The 20025-nt window shown below is 52.9% G+C and overlaps 1 protein-coding gene across 2 annotated transcripts in view; it reads right to left on the bottom strand.

Annotated features, from left to right (window-relative positions):
* golgb1 (golgin B1) overlaps positions 1-19957 on the bottom strand; it is a 27389-nt gene extending 7432 nt beyond the window's left edge. Inside the window, exons 1-17 of one of the 2 annotated variants that reach the window (XM_036517497.1) lie at positions 19648-19957; positions 17953-18043; positions 17378-17530; positions 16606-16728; positions 15808-15969; positions 15543-15665; positions 15075-15188; positions 13378-14389; positions 12515-12597; positions 11612-11681; positions 9915-9958; positions 4665-9805; positions 3867-4290; positions 3077-3310; positions 1565-2398; positions 813-970; positions 89-248 (exon numbers count right to left, since the gene is read on the bottom strand). In XM_036517497.1, coding sequence (XP_036373390.1) covers positions 89-248; positions 813-970; positions 1565-2398; positions 3077-3310; positions 3867-4290; positions 4665-9805; positions 9915-9958; positions 11612-11681; positions 12515-12597; positions 13378-14389; positions 15075-15188; positions 15543-15665; positions 15808-15969; positions 16606-16728; positions 17378-17530; positions 17953-18033 — 8916 coding nt within the window. In that variant the 5' untranslated portion in view covers positions 18034-18043; positions 19648-19957. The remainder of the gene's footprint in view (positions 1-88; positions 249-812; positions 971-1564; positions 2399-3076; positions 3311-3866; positions 4291-4664; positions 9806-9914; positions 9959-11611; positions 11682-12514; positions 12598-13377; positions 14390-15074; positions 15189-15542; positions 15666-15807; positions 15970-16605; positions 16729-17377; positions 17531-17952; positions 18044-19647) is intronic. The other variant, XM_036517499.1, reaches the window with a different exon arrangement.
* Positions 19958-20025: the final 68 nt, after the last annotated feature.

Here is a 20025-nt window from a genome sequence, read left to right as displayed (position 1 = left end):
CTACCTCATGACTTCATGACTCATGACTCATTACTGTGAAAATACCTCCCAGGGCCATGGGAACTCGCTGGCTTGTGCCCCTCCTCACCTCTCTTTGGTACTGCTCCTCCAGAACTTTGGGCTGGGGGGCCCGGGCCTCCTCCAGCATGGCGCTGAGCTGACGGAGCTGCTGGTCCCGGTCCGACAGGGTGGCCAGGGTCTGCTGCTTTAAGATGTCCACCTGGGCCTGCCAGTCTGCCTTCTCCTGCCTGAGAGACAAGGGCCACACAGTGTCCTACATGTTAGTGTCACGCAGCTACACATGGGACGGAGGGTGGGGTGGGGTGGGGTGGGGTGAGGAGGCTTGGCGGGAGGTCAGGATGAGGCAGGGTGGTGATCAGGGCACAGAGGTTACAGAGCTGGATTTGCAAACCATAGTTTGAAGGTTTGCTCTCAAGGTTGGGGCGCTGCAGAGCTGAACTTCTTCCCACATAATCAGCTGTAAAAACTGGTGCAAATTTTAAGCTATGCAAGTGTAAACTGAATATAGATACAGCAATTACATAAAACCATCTACTCACCAAACCAGGAGTGTGATGTAATCTACAGTGCACATAGCTAGGACACACACGAACTTACGATGTGAGGACGAAAACAGATGCTTCCACAGCCACAGACACAGACACACTATATGCCTGTAACTTGGCAGGCATTTTATGAAGCCAGGGGTTCAGTTTGTGAAAACCAGATCAGTCCGCCTCCCTTTAAACAGATCTGTAAAAGCAAACCACCATGTGTCACAACACTCCCTCGCACACAGTGCGGTGCCTTACCTGAGAATCTCCAGCTCCTGTCTCTCTGCCTCCGCCCTCTCCTCCCTCTCCAGGCCCCTCCTCCTCTCCTCCTCCAGCTCTGCCATGAGCCTGGCCAGCTCCTGGCCTCCCTGGCCCAGCCGCGAGAGCTCTGACCTCTGCATGTGCAGCTGCTCCAGCTGGAGGAAGCCCGGGGGGAGGTGGAATCAGACCGTGACGTTTGCCGGATTTGCATGAGACAAATCGTACGCTTTAAGACTAAGCTCGCTCTTTCACAAACAGCAAAATAGATGACTATGGTGTTAGTTAAAAGGTGCTACGCATCTTCATTCCTAATGGCAGGGCAGAAAAGAACTTCGGAAGGCGGTGAGAACAGCCTGCACGCCACCCGAATGCTAATGCTCCATGATGATCAGTGTTTTATCTTCCCTGCACACAGTCAGCATGTCAATACAGACTTCAAAAGAAATTCCCGTTTCGGTGCACTGCCTACCTGCAACTAAAACTAGCCTGCTGTGTTTGAGATCATTTGAGCTGCTACTCACTTTCCTGAGAAACTCTAATAAATGTCACTCAAAAATTCATTTACATTTATTCATTTGGCAGATGCTTTTATCCAAAGCGACTCAAGCAAAAAGCCATATAAGGAGCCAACAATATTGGAAGTAAAGCATGACCAAGTTTCGATGGTTGGCCAGACAAAGCACAAGCTAGCTGGTCAAGACACGAGCGCATGAAACCATGATACGAGAGCATGAAACCATGATCCATACCAGCCTCTCCCTGTCGTTCTGCAGGGCTGACAGGGCGTTCTTCAGTCCCCACACTTCACTGGAGGGGCCAGCAGGGGGCGCCGCGGGCGCCTGGGCCTGCGCGCCAGCCTTGCTCATCCCCTCGAGCCGGAGGCGCAGCTCCTCGGCCTCGCTGAGGGCCTGGTCTCGGGAGTCCTGCAGGGAGGCCATGGCCTGGCCGAAGGACTTGTTCTGGGCGTGGATCTGGGCGGCCTCCTCCCTCTCCGCCACCAGCTTCTGCTCCAGCTCCACCAGGTCCCGCGCCAGCTCCGCCACCCTCTCCTCCGCCGTCTCCGCCTCGGTGCGCAGCACCCCCCCCTCCCAGCGCAGCTCCTTCAGCTCCTTCACGCGGGCCTGCTCCCCCTCCCGCTCCAGACGCAGGGCGTCCTCCAGCGAGGCCGCCCGGTCCCGCTCTGCCTGCAGCTGCGCCCTCAGCTCCTCCGCCTCCGCCCCCGCGGCCGGCTCGGTGCCCCCGTCCCCGGCCCCGCCCGCCTCCGCCCGACTCAGCGCCTCCCTCTCCACCTCCTCCGCCCGGCCGCCCGCCCCCAGGGCCCGGATCACGCCCTCCATCTGCTCCTTCTCCCTCTCCAGGGCGGAGATGCGCTGCAGCTGGGCCGCCAGCAGCTGCTTGTGCTGGGAGTCCTTCATGCTCAGCACCTGGGTCAGGTCGTCCCGGTAGCCGTGCAGCTGGGCCGCCAGCTTGGCCTTCTCGGCGTTCAGGTCGTCCCGCTGCACCAGCAGGCCCCGCAGCTCCTCCTTCAGGCTGTTGTTCTCCCCCGCCGCCTCCTGGATCAGGGCGTCCTTCTCCATCATCACCTGAGGGGGGCAGCGGGGTTACACTGGGCAGGGCTGCTAATCTGCCAAACACCATATCCATTCACATGACACCATTGAGGAATCTATCCTCCTGAACCGGGGAGTGCTTGGCTAAAACAAGTGAACTGCTCTGGACTGCACTATACTGCACTAAATATAACAACAAAATAAAGCACAGCAGTAGTAATGTACGGGGTTGGACACTGCATTGTATTGTAAGGTATTTTGATTGAACTTCTAATGATACATAATATAATAAAATGGATAATAACTGAAACACATAACAAATGTGAACAGGCTAAAAGCTCAGATAGGGTGCAGAGGACTGATTGTGTGCTTAGGAAAAATGCTGGACTTTTTCAACTCAAATTGCTCACATGAGATCTATCATTTGATTTACATTAGGCTGACTAGAGTTATGGTCATTTCACTGCGGAGTGAGATAACTTTTTCTCAATTACTGACTCATTGCAGGCAGCATCCAGGGTGTCTAACACAGCTTGAATTTTCACATATATTGTGTTTAAACAGACAAATATTTGCTGAAGGGATTCTTGTTAAGAGCTGTGCTGAAAGCTCCAGCGATGGTGCTCCAACTGGATCTGAACCCGCAACCTCAGAGTTACAAACCCCCCCTCCCATTCCTTTACCGCCACCTCACACCGCAGCCCATCTCACCTGCAGGTGGCGCTCCTCCAGCTGTTTGTACTGGCTGAGCACGCGGTCGCGGTCGTCCTGCAGGGAGCCCATGGCCTTGGTGAAGGCCTCCAGCCGTGCTTTGCTGTGACCGCTCTCCTCCTCCGCCTTGCGCACCCTCTCCTCCAGGGCCCGCACCTGCTCCCTCTTCGCCTCCGCCTCTTTCTCCGCCTCCCGCGCCCGCCCGTCCGCCTCCCGCCTGGCCTCCTCCGCAGCCTGGGGGCCAACAAAACACCCCTTTCAGACCAATCACAGTCAGCGCTTAAACCACTTACCACCCTTCAGGAGAAAGTGACTCACTGACAAGAATGACAGTATCTCCTGTTACCACTAGATGGCAAAAGACTACAGAATAACCATCAAAGCCCTTACTTAAATGGTGGTTCCATGTTGCTTGAAGGAAGCACTAGCAAACATCATACATCATTACATTACATTATTGTCGTTTAGCAAACTTACAAAAGATATGATTTTTACATGCTACCCATTTCACCAGCTGGATATTTACAGATGCAATTCTGGGTTAAGTACCTTGCCTGAGCGTACACCAGCAGTGCCCCAGTAGGGAATCGAACCAGCAACCTTTCGATTATGAGCCCTGCTCCTAACCACCATGGCCTGTGACTGCCATCACATCATTTGTATATAGGTGTAATTAGATGATTTGTGAATTTCCCATCCCTGGTACTTCTTTTTTTCACCCAGATAAAGAAAAATGAATCTAAAAAATTCAGACAAGAAGGAAAACGAGTGAGTGAGTGTGAGGGGATACCTGTGTCACGGCCTGCTCCTTCTCCCCGAGCAGCTCCACCTCTCTCCTCTCCTTCTCCCCGAGCTCCGCCTGCAGCGTCTCCGTCAGGGTCTTGGAGGAGCGCAGGTCGGTCTCCAGCTGCTCCAGCCTCAGGCCCAGCCTCCTCTCCTCCGCCTCCCTGTCCCGGAGCTCCGCCCTGGCCTCCTCCACCTCGCGCTGTAACTCCCCCACAGCCTCCTCCAGGGCCTGGGCTCTGTGACGGAGCCCCTCCGCCTCGGCCTCAAGGGAGGCCAGCTGAGACCGCTCCTGGGCCAGGGAGCTCTCCGCCTGGGCGAGAGCCTCCTTCAGCTGGCCCCTCTCCTTCTCCAGAGCGGCCTGGCTCTCCGTGTGCCTCCTCTCCTCCTCTTCCCACTTGCTCTTCCACGCCTCCTCGGCTTTCTGCAGCCTGGTCAAAGCACACAGAGAATGGAGTTATAGTATCCAGAAAATTAGAAGAAGAAAAGACTTCTTATAGTGAAAAAGGTGATTAAAAGAGTGCACCAAGATGTCAAGATGCATTACTTCAGAACATTTTTTTATACATGGAAACAAATTTGCAAGTGATCTAAGCTAACTGACATTGCTAGACTTGATAGTAAATGCGATTGCGACAGTGTTTTCTTTTAAAGATAGCTAAATACATATTAAGAGTAATTGTTAAATTTAATCAATTGGAAACTTTCGATGATTTTTCAGGAGGAAAATATTTTCCAGGATTGTCAAGTATTGAAATTAATGCAGAGTCACCTTATGGGCGTATATATGTACATCAGTGCTTACCTCTCCAGTGTGAGCTGCAGTTCCTCCTTCTGGGCCATCTCCTTCTGCAGCTGCTCCGCAAGGTCGCGAGCCCGCGTCTCAGCCTCCCGCACGTCCGCCTCCTTCCCCTGGAGGGCGCTGTGGAAGCGGCTCTCCCACTGCCGCGCCTCGTCCAGCACCCGGTCCCTGTCGTCCTGCAGGGAGGACATGGAGCGCGAGAAGGCGGCCAGCCGCGCCAGGGACTCGTCCAGCCGGCACTGCATCTCGTGGGCCTCCCTCTCCCTGTCGTCCGCCAGCTGCTGGGCCTCCCGCGTCAGCGCCTCCTCGCGGTCGATCTCCCTGTGCGCCTCCTCCAGCCTCAGCTCCACTTGCTTCAGCTCCGCCCCCAGCCGCAGCCTCACCTCGTCCAGCGTCCGCTCAGCCTCCGCCTTGCTCTCCGCCTCCCGCCGCAGGGCCCTCTCCTCGGAGGCCTGCTGCTCCGCCCGCGCCTGCCCCACCTCCCTCTGCGCTTCCTCCAGCCTCGCTTTACAAACAGACAGCTCCGCCTCCACCTTCTTCGCCTCCTCCACAACCTTCACGGTCTCCAGCCGGGCCGCCTCCAGTGCGCAGCGCGCCTCCTCTCCGCCCAGCTGCAGGGCCTTCGCCTCCTTCTCCAGCTCACTGATCCGCTCCTGGTAGCGGATGCAGTCCCTCTGCATCTGCCGCACCTCCAGCTGCTTCTCCCGCAGCAGCTCCTGCAGCTGCCGGGCGTGGCTCTGGCTGCCCTCCTTGCCCCTCTGCGCCGACTTCAGCTTCTGCTCCAGCTCCCTCTGCTTGCCCACCTCCGCCTCGGCCTCCGCCCTCTCCCTCTGGGCTTGCCGCTTGTCCTCCTCTAGCCGGGCCGCCCGCTCCTTCTCGCTCTCGGCCAGAGCCTCAAACTCGGCCCTCTCCCTCTCCAGGCTCTCCACCTCCCTCTGCAGCTCCGCCAGGCGGTCCCGGCTGTCCGCCGCCTCCTGCTGGTAGCCGGCGATGCTGCCATTGAGCTGGGCCAGCTGGTTCATCAAACGCTCCTCCAGGTCGTCCTTCTCTGCCTCCAGACGGGCCTGCACCGCCTCCAGCTGCGCCGCCCTGCGAGACGCCTCCTCCCTCAGGCTTTCTTCCCTCTCCTGCCCCTCCTTCAGCTGCTGTTCCAGAGCGGCGATCTCCGCGGCCAGCTCTGCCTCGCGCTCTCGCCTCGATTCCCTCTCCGCCTCGAGGGCAGCCTCAGCTTCCCTCAGTTTATCGTGTGTTTGGTCCATCGTGGGCTCAGAGGTTTCCACCTCTGGTGTCTCCTCAGCTGCGTCTGCCTCTGGTTCAGGTGGGGCCTCCTCGAGTGCTTGCACCTGATCAGATTGCTCTGAGTCCTGTGGTTTGTTCTCATTTGCTTCCTGGTCTGTTTCAGCCAAGACTGCACTAGTCTGCTGGGCAACAATAGTCTCCTCCACCAGAGCAACAGGGCTGGGGCTCCTGTCCACAGCCTGGGTTTTTGCTCTCTCCAGTTCCTGAGCAAGCTGTTCCCTTAGCTCTGCAGCTTCCTGCTCAAGCGAGTCCCTTTCAGCTGCTGCAGCTTCCAGATCTTCCTTCAGCATCCTAAGCTCCTCCTTCACCCTTTCCAGCTCTTCTTTCTGCTTCTTGCTCTCCCTCCCGGATCCTTCTCCCTTCCTCTCCTCGGCCTCCCTCAGCCTCTCGTTCTCCTCCTCCAGCTCCATGATCTTCTGCTGCTTGGTCTTGGCGAACTTCCGCATCTTGTCCTTAACGGTGTGCACCTCCTTCTGTGCCTCCTCGGCCTGCCTCTCCGCCTCCTGCCTGGCAGCCTCGTGGGCCCTGGCCCTGGCCATCAGCTCCTGCCTCTCCTGCCGGGCAGCCTCCAGCACCCGCCGCACACGCTCCGCCTCGTCGCTCACGTTCTCGTAAGAGCTCAGCAGGGTCTCATACTCCTCTTTCATGCCCTGCACCTTCTCCTCCCACTCGCGGGACGCCTGGGCGGCCTGCTCCTTGGCGTACGAAGCCTCCCGCTCGCACGTCTCCTTCTCCTTCAGCACGCCCTCCATCGCCAGCTTGAAGCTCTCGCAGGACGCGCCCAGGCTCTGGTTCTCCAGCAGGGCCCGGTCCACCTCGCTGATCAGCTTCTCCCTCTCCGCTCGCAGTTTCTCGAGCTCCGCCTCCCCGGCTTCCAGCCTCTGCTGCAGCTCCGCCTGGACCTTCTGCACGGAGCCCAGCTCCTCCTTCAGCGTCTTGCTCTCCTTCAGAGCCTCCTTGCGGGAGATGAGCGCGGCCTGCAGCTTCCGCTGCAGCTGCTGGAGCTTGGCTTCGCCGCCCCTCTCCTCTTCCTGCCGCAGCGGGATCTCAGCCTCCAGCTTCTGGCTCCTGTCTCGCTCCACCCTCAGGCCCTCCTGCAGGGAGGCGATCAGCTGGTCCTTCTCCGACACGGTCTCCTGCATCGCCTGGATGAGGGAGTTCTGCTCGCCCAGCTGCTGGCTGAGCTCCGTGATCTCCTTGTTCTTGTCGTTCAGGAACTGCTTGAACTCGTCCACCTCCGCCTGCAGGAGACCGATGGGGGAATCCGGCCCTGTGCTGCTCCCCTGTGCCTCGATCTCCGCCTGCAGAGCCTGTGCTTGGGCCTCCGCAGTCTGCCACCTCTCCCGCAGATCCTCCATCTCCCCCGAGAGGGTGTCGATCTGCCTCTCCTTCTCCCTCAGGGCCTGCAGCTCCTTACTCAGCTCCAGGAGCTCAGCCTCCTTCAGTGACAGACAGGACTGGCTCTCCTGCAGCCTTCCCTCAAGCTCCAGTCGGGCCTCTTGTTCGGCCTTCACCTCTTGTCGCAGGGCTTCAAGGAAGGTCTCATCTGTTGCGGCTGCTGACTGTTGAGGCGGGGGCGGCACGGTGCTGACGGCTGTCTCTTGCTCCTGCTCTTGTGGCTCTGGCTCTGGCTCAGGGGCGGCGAAATCCACCCAGTCCTCTTGGCCCCAGTCTCCTCCAGGCCCCTCCAGCTTCTCCGCCATGGACGCAGTTTCCTTCTCTGTTGCCGCCTCCCTCTGAACGCTCACCTCTTCCTTCTGGGCCTGTAGTTCCTCCAGCTCTCTCAGTCGAGTCAGTAGCCCCTCCCTCTCACGGCCCTGCTCCTCAATTTGGCCCAGCAGGCCGTTATACTCCTCCTTCTGCTGCTTCAGCTGCTCGCGGAGGTGAAGGTCCTTCTCCTTGGCCTTGCGGATGATGTCCCTCCTTGACTCCAGTGCTTCCTGAAGTTTCTTCTGCAGGGTTTCCCGCTCTGCTTCCAGAGAGGCCAGCTGGGAGAGCAGCCCTGCTTTCTCCTCCTCGTGCCTCATTGTCTCTTCCTCATTCGGGAGCAGAGACGGGGCATTGTCAGCCTCCTCCTTCAGCTGCCGGTTTGCTGAAAGTGCCTCAGCCAAAGCCTGATCCTGCTGAGTGACCTTCTGTCCCAGCGCCTCCAGGGCATCCTCTTTCGCTTTCAAGGTCTGCTTGGCTTCCTCCAGAGCAGTCTCCAGCCTCAGCATCTCCTCCTGCATCCTCTCTTTCTCTCCTTCGCGCTCTTCCTTCGGCATCTCTACACTGCTTTTCTCTTCAGTTTCCCTGTCTTGTTCTTTCCTTCTCTCAGCTTCTTTCTCAAACTCCCCAACTTTCCTCAGCAGCTCCTTACGCTGCACCAGGGCCGCCTGCAGCTTCCTCTTCACCTGCTCTCCCTCCTTCTTCATGGTGGCCACCTGGTTGCTCAGCTCCTCTTTATCCTTCCTCAGGCTCACAAGCTCCTCACTGTCCTCTGTGGGGCTCTCTTTTTTCACCTTCTGCTCCTCTTTCCACGCCTCCTCCAGCTCTGCCATTTGCTCTTTTAGTTTCTTGACCTCGCTGCTGATCAGGAACTTCTCCTCTCCAGCCTGAAGCAGCTTAGCAGTCATGCTCTCACTGAGCTCCATCATCTCCTGCTCCTTCTGCGAGAGCCGCAGCTGCAGCTCCTTCACCTCAGTGGTCCTCTCGCTCAGGGCCGCCTGTGCTGTGCCCACGGCCTGGGAGATTTCCTGCAGTTCAGCCTCAGTGTCCCTCAGCCTCTGCTCCAGCTCACTGGAGGCCAGCTCCTTCTCCTCCAGCTTGGCGCTCAGCATCCTTGCCTGGCCCTCTTGCTCAGAGAGGCAGCACTGGGCCTTGTCCAGATCCACCTGCAGGGCTTGTATCTTCTGGTCTTTGGTTCGTGCCTCCGTCCTCAGGCTGGCCAGCTGCTCCTCGAAGACCCTGCTCTCCATCATACTCTGGCTCTCCATCTCCGAACTCCTCTGCTGGGCTTCCTCATTGAGCTCTGACCTGACTGCCTTCAGCACCTCCTCTGTCTCCTGCGCCCGAGCGTCCGCCTCCTCCTTAGCCACCGTGAGGACACGCACCTCCTCTTCCAGGCTCTCAGTCCTCAGCTGAGAGCTGGCAGCCGCTTCCTTCAGGCTCTGCAGCTCAGCCAGCAGCTCGCTGTACCTCCTCTGCAGCTCCTCCGCCAGGATCTGGGCGAAGGCCTGGCCGGAGGTGGAGTCGCCGCCATGTAAAGACGCCCCCTCCTGGGTGATGTGCACCTCGACGCTCTCGCGGATGACGACCGAGGACGACTCCGCCTGTACTGAGGATATGGTGCCCGCGCCGGCCTCCTCCCAGGCCTGAAGGTGCAGCTGGCCGAAATCCTGCAGCAAGGGGGGCCACTCCTGACTGCTGTCTTGATTCACGGCATCCAGGAGCGTCCAGCTGTTCTGGGCGACCTCAGAGTCGCTGCTGGTAACCATTTCGTCAGAGGAAGGTCCCTTGGCTTCCCTTTCCTCTGGAGACGCTGGCTGCAGTGGGCTGCTCTCCTGATCAGCACCAACTGAGAGAACCGAACTGTCCCCAGCCACCAGAGTCACATCCTCTTCTGCTGTCTCCTCGGGGGGATCCATTAACACAGACACACTGTCTTGCGTGGCTGCAGGGGCTTCTTGGCTCAGCTCAGGACTGCCCTCTGGTGGATCATTCTCGTAGCTGCGCTCTTCGGCCAATGCAAGACGAGTACGCAGGGCAGCCAGCTCCTCCTCCTTCTCAACCAGCTGCTGCTCCAGAGACAGCATCTTCGCCTGGTCTGACAGATGCATACTGTCCATATCACACTCTCGCAGGTTCTAAAACATAGAGACAAAAACAAATACGGTAAAGTTAGAAAAAGTGAAAGGTTATTTTCTGGGCCTTACTCTTGATTAGAGGTTATGTTTGGACATAAATTGTGCATACCTTCTCTGCCTGAGCATGGTCGCTTGTATCATCTGCCCTTGTTTCTGAGGAGAGAAATGGACACTTCACAATTCACATCATGTTGCAAGTCTACACAACAGGCGTAGTGTCACAATGTGATTGCAATATAATAGTCATAAAGAGCTGCAATGATTAACATAAGATCACATGTATTTAAGGAAACATATTTTCAACAGTTAACATCAATTCAACTAGACAAAACCATGCCCATAAATATATCTGATATGCATTTTTTATTTGTGTATAATATATATGTTATCTGCTTTAGTGACTGCCTTACTGTTCTCTTCCAGATGATGCTTTTTTCAATCAAATGGTACAGAATGACAAAGCCGATCTCAGGTCATACAGGTGTATGACTCTAAGCCTGGTAAGAGAGAGGCTTGGGCCTGCCAACTTCTGAAAGCATTCCTGAGATGACTTCCTGAAAAACCTGTTCAACATGCTCTGTTGAACAGTGACAATGCCCACATGTTAGGAGAACTGTAAGGTCAGCCCACAGTGACAGTGAAGTGCCATTATGCATCTCCTTACAGCAGGGCTATCTCAGCTAACTCTGTCCCATGTGAGCTAGAGTCCAGCGCAGGTTTTCTACAGACACTGTGGCCTCCCGGAACCAGTCCTGAGTTACTCTGTGCGTAATTACTCCCTTTATTCACTCATCTCTCACTGAAATGATCTGGGCCTTTAAAAAGCTCTCAGAGCCCGGCCAAAGTAAACACTTTTACAGGAGGTACATCCTGGGAGGGGACAAAACGGGTCAAAGTCCCTTTGGTCTGTTTACTGTGTTGTAAATATACAAATATACAAACACGCGGACTCATTTAAATTAGGAGTACAAAGTGCATGTGTCAGTCCTTAACGCAGTAACGTGATAACTACAGCTACCACAATTACAGACACAGTGCAATAAATTTGTAAGTTCATAAATTCAAAGGTACAGCAATACAGCGTACCATACATTACAATGAACAGCCGTGAGGAGACACACACACACCCTCTGCATCATGGTCTCGACCTGTAAGGCGAGCATAGACTGGACTGACTAGGGCGACAAGACTAGCTGCCCAAGCGAGCTGAGTGTGAACAGAGGTAGCCCCCAGTCACCTGCTCCGATCCCACATGCAGAATGTTGGCGAGCAGTCAGCAAACAGCCTTTAATAGCTGAGCCAATCAGAGAGGAAGAGGGTGTTAGTGGCCAATTTGCACTTTCACACTAAGTAAACGCCGCAGCGGAGGCAGCACTTTCAGGGTTCACTACCAAAAAATGCACAGAGGCGAAAGCAAAGTACACAATATACAATGAACTGGAGCAACCGCATGAAAAGTCTAAAGCCCCCTGGCCATTTTGTTTTTTGTTGTTGTTGTTGTTGTTGTTGTTATGCAATAAACCAAAAATGAAAAGACCTCTCTTTGATGCACCGTTTACTTGTGGGAGGCATGTGCTACGGTGTGCAAATGACTACGTCGACATTCCTCCCTCCACGGAGAACGTTACCAAAAACACGCTACTCTGCATTATGTGACCATAAAAATAATATCAAAATGAGGCGGGGAGAGAGCTCTTTCAGCCCTGGCAGAGGTGTAACCGGAGATCATTTAAATGCAACAGTACCTGAAGCACGGCTGAATTAGGGTGCGCTTAAACACACTATTGGATCAGAGGGCCGCCTCACCTCTCTCTGCAGCCAGGGGATCTCCCGGGGGCGGGTCAGCCACGGGCGCGTCCGGTGGAGTGCCAGCAACCTGGAAAAGAGAGATCCCTTGGATCACTCGGACGGCATCGATTCTGTCCTCCGGAAACACACGACAGACACATCCTGAAGCTGCATAAGTCGCATTTCATTATAGCGAGCAATGTCTTACACTCCAGGTTACTTTCTCCTTTTTGGCTTTCCTCCCCTCTTTATGCAACCCGTATATTTTGGATTTGCCATTTGTACAATAGGTTCGTCTCACAGCTGCAACCACTGTATTAGTTCAGGAGGACGGAGGCGGGATGAATGCAGTCCAATACACTCTCGCGCAGCCAATGGCTGTTCGTCACACTACAGACTGGCTGCTCATTGGAGGACAGGCGCTATATCACTCACATCATCTGTGCAACATGCAGGCACCAGACAAACCGCAGGGTGCCTGAGTGGCGAGACACGGAAATCCTGGCCGACCTACCCACTCCTATCCCCAGCGGCACAAACTCTGTCTGTTTCACCACTGTGGGCTCCTGATCACTGTCAGCAAATGACATGGCTGGGATCGAACCTGGCCCGTAGAACTCAGCTTTTCAATCAAACACCTTAACTGCTGAGCCACAACTTTCTCCGTTCTGCACCATCTCCAAGGCTTGGTCTGACAGGTCATTTGAGGATTTCTACACTCTCAGGGCAGAAGTCCATACAGTTACCCTACAGAAGCCAGGGAGTCACCCTTAAATCCCTTGAGCCATTCTGGTGAGAACACACAATACAACAATCATGGCTACCTTAAATCCGTGACTCAGGTGAACTGACTTGGGAGACATATTACAGCACACTAAACTATGCATTTCCCCTTGTGTAGAGCCCGCCCCCGTAACTCACCTGCAACACACTGATTTGCTGCTCCAGCTGTCGTATTCTGGCTGCTGATTCCTCCCCCTCGGCGGCACGCTTATCCAGCTCTCCTGAAAGAGGAGTCCAACACTCTTTCTAAACAACAGTCACTGCACTGAGATACAGAATGTACGATTTAGATATGCAAGTATTACGTCTTAAAGGATGAATTCTCTTCATTTTACAGTAAAATAGAAGAGTGTATCTAACAGCTACACAGCATCAAATGCAGATGTGTTCACTTCAAATTCACATCTCACCAAAATCAACAAACATGATGCAGTTTTGGCATGAACATTTTGGAAGGCGTAATTTGGCACTCATTTAATTCTGAATACAGCCTAGACGATGATAGATAGAATTCAGCATTTGCTCCTGAAATTTTCAAGGCGATCTTAACCAACAGCAGATGGAAGAGATAAGAGTAATACTTTTTCTGTGGGACACAATGGACCCATGGTGCTAGGGGCAGCTTTTGTTCAATTTCATACCTTGTCGATTCATTTTCATAAAAATATCCTTAACAAAATATAATTACACTACTTCTTGAATATGAAAGCTTTGCTCACGCAGTAGGAGTTAGCCCACAGCATAATATAAGTCAATTCTTGGACACATCTTTTGGGTGATGTCACAGAAGTAACGGATGCTGGGATTTCCCAAAACAGAGCTGTCTCTAAGAGAGAGCTCAAATTGACCAGTTTTCTAACTATTTAAAACATTTTAAGCTCACATCCTGCAGAACTTACTCATTTTTGCAAGTTTTTCTTTCTGTATTGTGCTTGTTGCCTAAACTGTTGAAAATTTGGTGACTTTAAAAGCAGCCTCCAGCAGAGCGCTCTGCCCCTCACCCTGCAGTCCCTCCATGGTGAGGCTGATCTGGGAACAGCGTTCCTCGCCCTCCCGTCGCTCCGCCCTCAGCGTCTCCAGCCGGGCCTGGAGGGCTCTCAGCGGCTCCATGCACAGGGCGGGGTCGCTGGGGACGGGCGGCTCCTCCAGACAGGCCCCTGCCTCCTCGTCCTCTCTGGCCAGGGCGAGTAAGCCCTTCCACAGCTCCACCATCACGCCCGCCGTGCTCCTCCCCTCTGACCCCGCCTCCAGCCTCCCTCTCAGAGCAGCTAGCTCCACCTCCATCCGCGCCACAACCTCTGCCTCTCTCTCAGCCCCTTCCTCTCGCTCTCTCTCCGCCGCCTCCAGCCTCTCTCTCAGTTCATCCCTCTCTACAGCCTCAGTCTCCAGCCTCTGCATCGCTTCCTCCTTCTCTGCCTCTGCCGCCTCCAGCCTCTCTCTCAGTTCATCCCTCTCTCCAGCCTCTGCCTCAAGCCTCTTCACAGCTTCCTCTTTCTCTCTCTCCGCTGCCTCCAGACTTTCTCTCAGGGCAGCCAGCTCCTTCTCCAGAGCGGCCTCAGCTTCTCTCTCTCTCCCTACCAATTCTTCCTTCTCCCTCTCCGCTGCCTCCAGCTTCTCTCTCAGCTCATCCCTCTTTTCAGCCTCCAGCCTCTTTACCACATCGTCCTTTTCTCTCTCGGCTGCCTCTAGCCTCTCTCTCAGGCTAGTCAGCTCCTTCTCCAGTGCAACGTCAGCCTCTTTCTCTCTCCCCATCACTTCTTCCTTCTCTCTCTCCGCTGCCTCTAGCCTCTCTCTCAGGAGAGTCAGCTCGTTCTGCATAGCAGCCTCAGCTTCTCTCTCTCTCCCTACCACTCCCTCCTTCTCCCTGTCGGCTGCCTCCAGCCTCTCTCTCAGGGCAGCCAGCTCTGCCTCAGCTCTGCCTGCCTCCTGGGTCCACTGCTGCCTCTCTTCCTCCCTCTGCCTCACTGCCTCCGCCAGCTCCTGCTCCATCTGCCGGAACTGCGCTGTGAGGATCTGCACAGAAAGGAAGAGGGAGAAGAGAGAGAGAGAGAGAGAGAGAGAGAGAGAGAGAGAGAGAGAGAGAGAGAGAAAGAGAGAGAGAGAGAGAGAGAGAGAGAGAGGAAGGGGGAGAAAGGAGGAGAGGAAACAGATCACCCTGTTCTTCTGCCTGTGTGCTCCTGTCTTTTTTTTTGTCTGGCTTATTTGATTGGAGAGTCCATCTTTTACTTCGCCTTTTAAATTACACAGTCGGTCAGTGTGTCAGTGCCTCCCTCCCTGTGTATGACCCTCAGACTCAGTCAGTGTGTCAGTGCCTCCCTCCCTGTGTATGACCCTCAGACTCAGTCAGTGTGTCAGTGCCTCCCTCCCTGTGTATGACCCTCAGACTCAGTCAGTGTGTCAGTGCCTCCCGCCCTGTGTATGACCCTCAGACTCAGTCAGTGTGTCAGTGCCTCCCTCCCTGTGTATGACCCTCAGACTCAGTCAGTGTGTCAGTGCCTCCCTCCCTGTGTATGACCCTCAGACTCAGTCAGTGTGTCAGTGCCTCCCTCCCTGTGTATGACCCTCAGACTCAGTCAGTGTGTCAGTGCCTCTGTCCCTGTGTTTGACCCTCAGACTCAGAATCAGTGTGTCAGTGCCTCCCTCCCTGTGTATGAGCCAGAGTCAGCGTGAGTGCGCAGACTGGGCAGGGCGTCTCTACCTGCTTCTGCTGGTCTGCGCTGTTCAGCTCCTGCTGCAGCATCTCCAGGACCTGAGAGCGTGAGCAAACCGTCTCCTCCAGCTCCTCACTGCGTCTCTGTGCTGCGCTGAGGGCCTGTGAGGGATGCAGGAGCCACAGAGCCAGGCTTTCACTAGCTACCACGACACCACGTCCTTCAGCGTGTGTGTTTGTGAGTCGACATATGTGTTCATGTGCGTATCTGTGCACGCTTGTGTGTGCGTGCACGTGAGCGTGTGTGTATGCATGTTTGTGCATGTGTCTGCAATTGGGCGTTTGTGTACATGCGCATGACTGTGCTTTTGGTGTATGTGAGTGTGTGTGCGTTTAAGTATGTGCATGCATGCTTGTGTGTGTGTGTGTCTGCATGTGTGCATTTGAGTATGTGTGTGTGTATCTGAGTGTGCTTTTGGCATATGTGTGTGTGTGTGTGTGTGTGTGTGTGTGTACCTGAAGCAGCTCGGCATCGCTCTGTGCCTGAGTTGTGGCCTTAAGAAGCTCCTCCTCGTGTCTCTGAATCTGCTCCTGAAAGCGCACATCCTTCTCACACACCACCGCCTGTAGGACCCGCAGCTGAGAAACATAACACACAGCCCAACAAAGCTTCAGCACCACTGACAATCCGCTCACACTCACGCACTCCAGCACTCCAATCCTGTGACTTTGCCGTAACTCAGGAATATTTATGAGGACTCGGATGGTGAGGCTTACGAACCTGTTCTGCATGGCTCTCCTCTTTTTCCTTCAGGCACCGCTCAGACACCTCCAGCTGCTCTCGCAAGGTCCTTGACACAGTCTCCTCCTCCTGGAGGCGGAGCTTAAGATGCTGAAGCTCCTCCTCCAGGCCAGGTGCCAGGGTGAGAGAGTTATCGGGTGTCTTTGGAGCGCACAGGGAAAAATGATGGAAAACCACAAACACACAGAATGTGTTGAGAAAGAAAGCAGGCTGTACATCGCGAGCAAATCAAATCCCCGCAGCCATGCGTGAGAACCACCAATATGAGCATTGGAACAGACCACACAAGCACATGATTCTCTGATATCTCTCAATGTGACCCTGTTAGACACTGTAAACTATAGCTCTATCTGTCTGACTCCTGAGTCACATCTCTATACAGTAACCCCAGTGACTAAAGGCATAAGAAGTGACATCACCAAAGGCAGACCACACCGCAGGTCAATGAGGCCTCTGTTTGACCAGAGAACAATACAACATTAAACAGCCAACACAGCTAATGTCTTCTTCCACTGGCTAATCAAAAGCTCACTGAATCCAAATACATCATAAATATACACACCATTGATCCACTGCTGTCTAAACTTTTTTTTTCCTGTAACTGTTCTCATTCACATATTCTTTGTTCAAACTCTTTAAGAGGCAAATGTACACAAACCTATATGGAAAAGAGCTTTAAATGTGTTAATAATAACTAAATAATGAATTAGTCTGATGTTAAAAACATATAATTAAGAGTTCGTTACTGAAGCCCCTGGTATTCCTCTTGCCCCTCACCTGGGTGCTGCTGGATGCCTCCTGTCCCTTGAGCTCAGCGATCTGTTTGGTCAGTGTAGCCATGCGAGCCTTGGCCTGCAGTTTGAGCTTGGTGAAACGCACCTCGCTTGCCTCTTTCTCTTCCTACAGAGAACACACACACACACACACACACATACACACAAACAAACATTAGCACAGACTATTGCACTGTAGTTCACTGTAGCTCTAGAATTGTGAAACTGCATAACATTTTTTTTTTATTATTATTGATTACGTCACAACTGAAAAAAATCAAGTAACCAACCACATACTTTACTTTAGTTTTCATCAACTGTCTCTAAGTATTTTGACAAAGAACCTTTCTGTGATGATGCCATTTTCAACATAACAATGCACCCAATATGATTTTTTTTTCCAAAATGGCTTCATGCTATGGTCTAACCCTGTGAGGGACTAGCCTTAACTGCACTCATAGATGCCAGTAACAGCTGACCAAGACAGAATCTGCCACCTGTTGACATCATTATCAAGATTACACATCACACCATTAAACAAATGTTAACACTGAGCCCTTCCGCCACTTCCTTGATTCATCTCCCCTGCCATTAAATAGCACCACTGTAAAATTACATCATTAAATATTAATCCTCTCCCGGCTTGCTAGCACCACTTCCAGAAACCCTGGATTTCCCAGGAGCTCTCCACCACTTAGCGACAGCTGATCAGCGTGAGGAGGCTACAGGGTGGCGTGGCTGCTGGCCATCCAGCGCTCCTCTCCTCCCTCACTCACCTTTAGCTGCTTCTCAGCCCTGGCCAGCTGGCTGTCCTTCTCTCTGATCATCTCCTTCAGCTGAACCACAAGCTGCTCCGTCTCAGCCAGCCTCTCCAGGGTGTCCTCCTCTCCCACGGAGGCTTCAGCGGGGGTCTCGGGGACGACGCCATCCTGCCCGGGGTGGGGGGGGGACACGAAATTAAAAGAGCCAAACAGATAAAGAGCTATACCAGCAAACACCCCTCCTACCACACAGATTATTTTACAGAAAAAACACTCGCTCGCTCACTCTTAATACCCTTGAAAAATAGCAACCCAACTAAAAAAAAAAAAAAAAACAATCCCTCATAAAATTAATTTTTTGGCTTTAAAGCTTAGGTTCCAAGCCCTAAATCAGCAAGACATTTAAACATAAAAGAAACATGAGAATTTGAGAAAAAAAAAACGTTTATTACTATTAATTCACTTGAACACAATGCTTTCATACACTGCTGCAGAACTATGGAGATACTGTATGGTTGGCATTAGGGGGTCTGTCTATGATGTGATCTGGTGTAGCTGCGCACTGAGGCAGTATGACCTGCGTGCCCTACCTGGGATATCCCCTCAGGGTGCTCCTCTCCAGACAGCTCCTGAAGCACGGAGTTCACCCCCTGGGCTAGTCGACTGAACATCGCCGCCCTGCTGGAGCAAACGCATACGAGCATTACATTGGTGCAGCTCAACTAAAGACTGACACTTCTGTTGTTCACTTAAGTAGCATTTCAAAACTGCCACTGGCTTCTGAAAACATCAAGCCCTAGAACATGTTGTCTCAGCACCACTTTCGAACTGTTTATGCCAAAGGAAACAAGAAGGGGGAAAGTCCCTTTATAGAAAAAAAGCATCCACTAGAAAGTTTTCGTGTCGTGGTGCTTTAAGACGAGACCTCCATGAATGCTCTGGAACAATGACAAACGGAAATGAACGGGACAGGAGAAGGCAGGCCATATTTCAGAACAGAAAAGAGTGAAAGTGTCAGAGCCCACGAGAGGGAAGGAGTGACATTAAAAGGAAGGGTTAAAGTTAAAGGGTGAGATTTTATGCTTACAGTTTGTGTTTACAGAGTGTAACAGGATAATGCAGCACTGAATCCTACAGGAAGGGGGCGGGGCTGTGCAGTGAAGGTGGAGCAGAAGGAAGTCATTTCAGGTTAAGCACGGGAAACGCAGAGTATGGTGATAATAATTATTATTATTCAATATTCATTATGCTTTAATTTACATGCTATCCAATTCAGCACGTGCATATTTGTCGAGAAATAACTAGACACTTCCAAGTAATACTGGTAAATTAACTTCCTAGAGGGTGCATCAGAATTGCTTCACCTTGAATTTAGACCTGCAAATTTCCTGCAACAAGTGTTTATACTTCGGTTCTTAGCCACTACAGCACTCGACAGCCCCAGTAATGACGCTGGTGGTCTTCAGCCATCAGTCATTCTGGAAGACACTGCTAGCAACCTTTAGCAGTGACTGTCCTGAAGGCTATCGACATTTGCTCTTGAGCCAGAGCTGTGGGATCATGAGGGACTGTTGTATAGCCTTTACCTTCAATCTACCAAATCAACTTTCTTTAGGCAACACAATCAGTATGTACAACGGTGCTGCAGGAGGGTACAGTAACTGACAAACACTCTTACATCCAAAAATCACTGGGCTATTTAGCCTGCATCCATTCTTGTAGAATTAGTACTGACACAAATATGAAGGGTTGCCTCACGCACAAACTATACTTGAGCGTTACGAAACATGCTTACTAATTCGGCTTTGCTTTGCAGCAGTTTTGGTCTGTCAACATCTGCTAACGGGTGATGCCCCCCCGCGTTTCGTGCGCTCCCGGTCAGAACCGAACTTTACCGAACACGACTAACACAAGGACTGCGGCTGCGTCACTTCGGATTGCCCACAGAACAGACAACATCGAACGGCTGGATACATTTCTCCACCGACAAAAGTGAAACAGATTATATATTTAACATCCTCATGAATGCATCGACGACGGTTTCTCGAGATGGTTTTCTGGGTGGGAGTCTGGTTTGTACCAAGTTAGCTCGCTTGCAATCTCATCCCGGGAAGCACTAAGCTGGTCGCGTAGCTAGCAATCATCTAATCTTGGCTTTTTAACTAGCCAGCTGGCTAGCGAGCCAAACTAAAAAACAATGACGTGCTGTATTTTCTGCGAATGACAGCTTTTCTTAAATGCGATTTGCTTTTGTGTGCGTTACGTTGAAAGTGCCAGAGACTAACCTTTCTGCGTTCTCCGCTGATTCGTGGTTCTGCTTTTTATTTGTTATTAATCTTCGACCTGATTTCTGAACGTGGCCACATCACCAAATATCCCGGAAACGAAATTGCTCAGTACCGATTGGACTCACACGATCTGCGCAACTGCAAGGGGGCGTCGCAAAATTCATTCACTTTGTCGTCAGAAAATGACGTATTCTAGGGACTGTCAGAAAGCAATGCGCGCTTGGAAAATGTAAAGTTTACGCAGACTGTTAGCGATAATATATTGACGGCATTGTGTAAATTTGCCTTTCTTGCAGTGATGTCCACAATGGGGGGACAGGACCAGGTTGATGCTGGTGCATAGTGGTTTGAGGACAAGGCTCCAGGTTATGGGAA

Source organism: Megalops cyprinoides, chromosome 23 (assembly GCF_013368585.1).
Source record: "Megalops cyprinoides isolate fMegCyp1 chromosome 23, fMegCyp1.pri, whole genome shotgun sequence".
Classification (NCBI taxonomy): Eukaryota; Metazoa; Chordata; class Actinopteri; order Elopiformes; family Megalopidae; genus Megalops; species Megalops cyprinoides.
The sequence above is the reverse complement of the archived record's forward strand: the minus strand, read 5'-3'. Positions and strand labels throughout refer to the sequence as shown.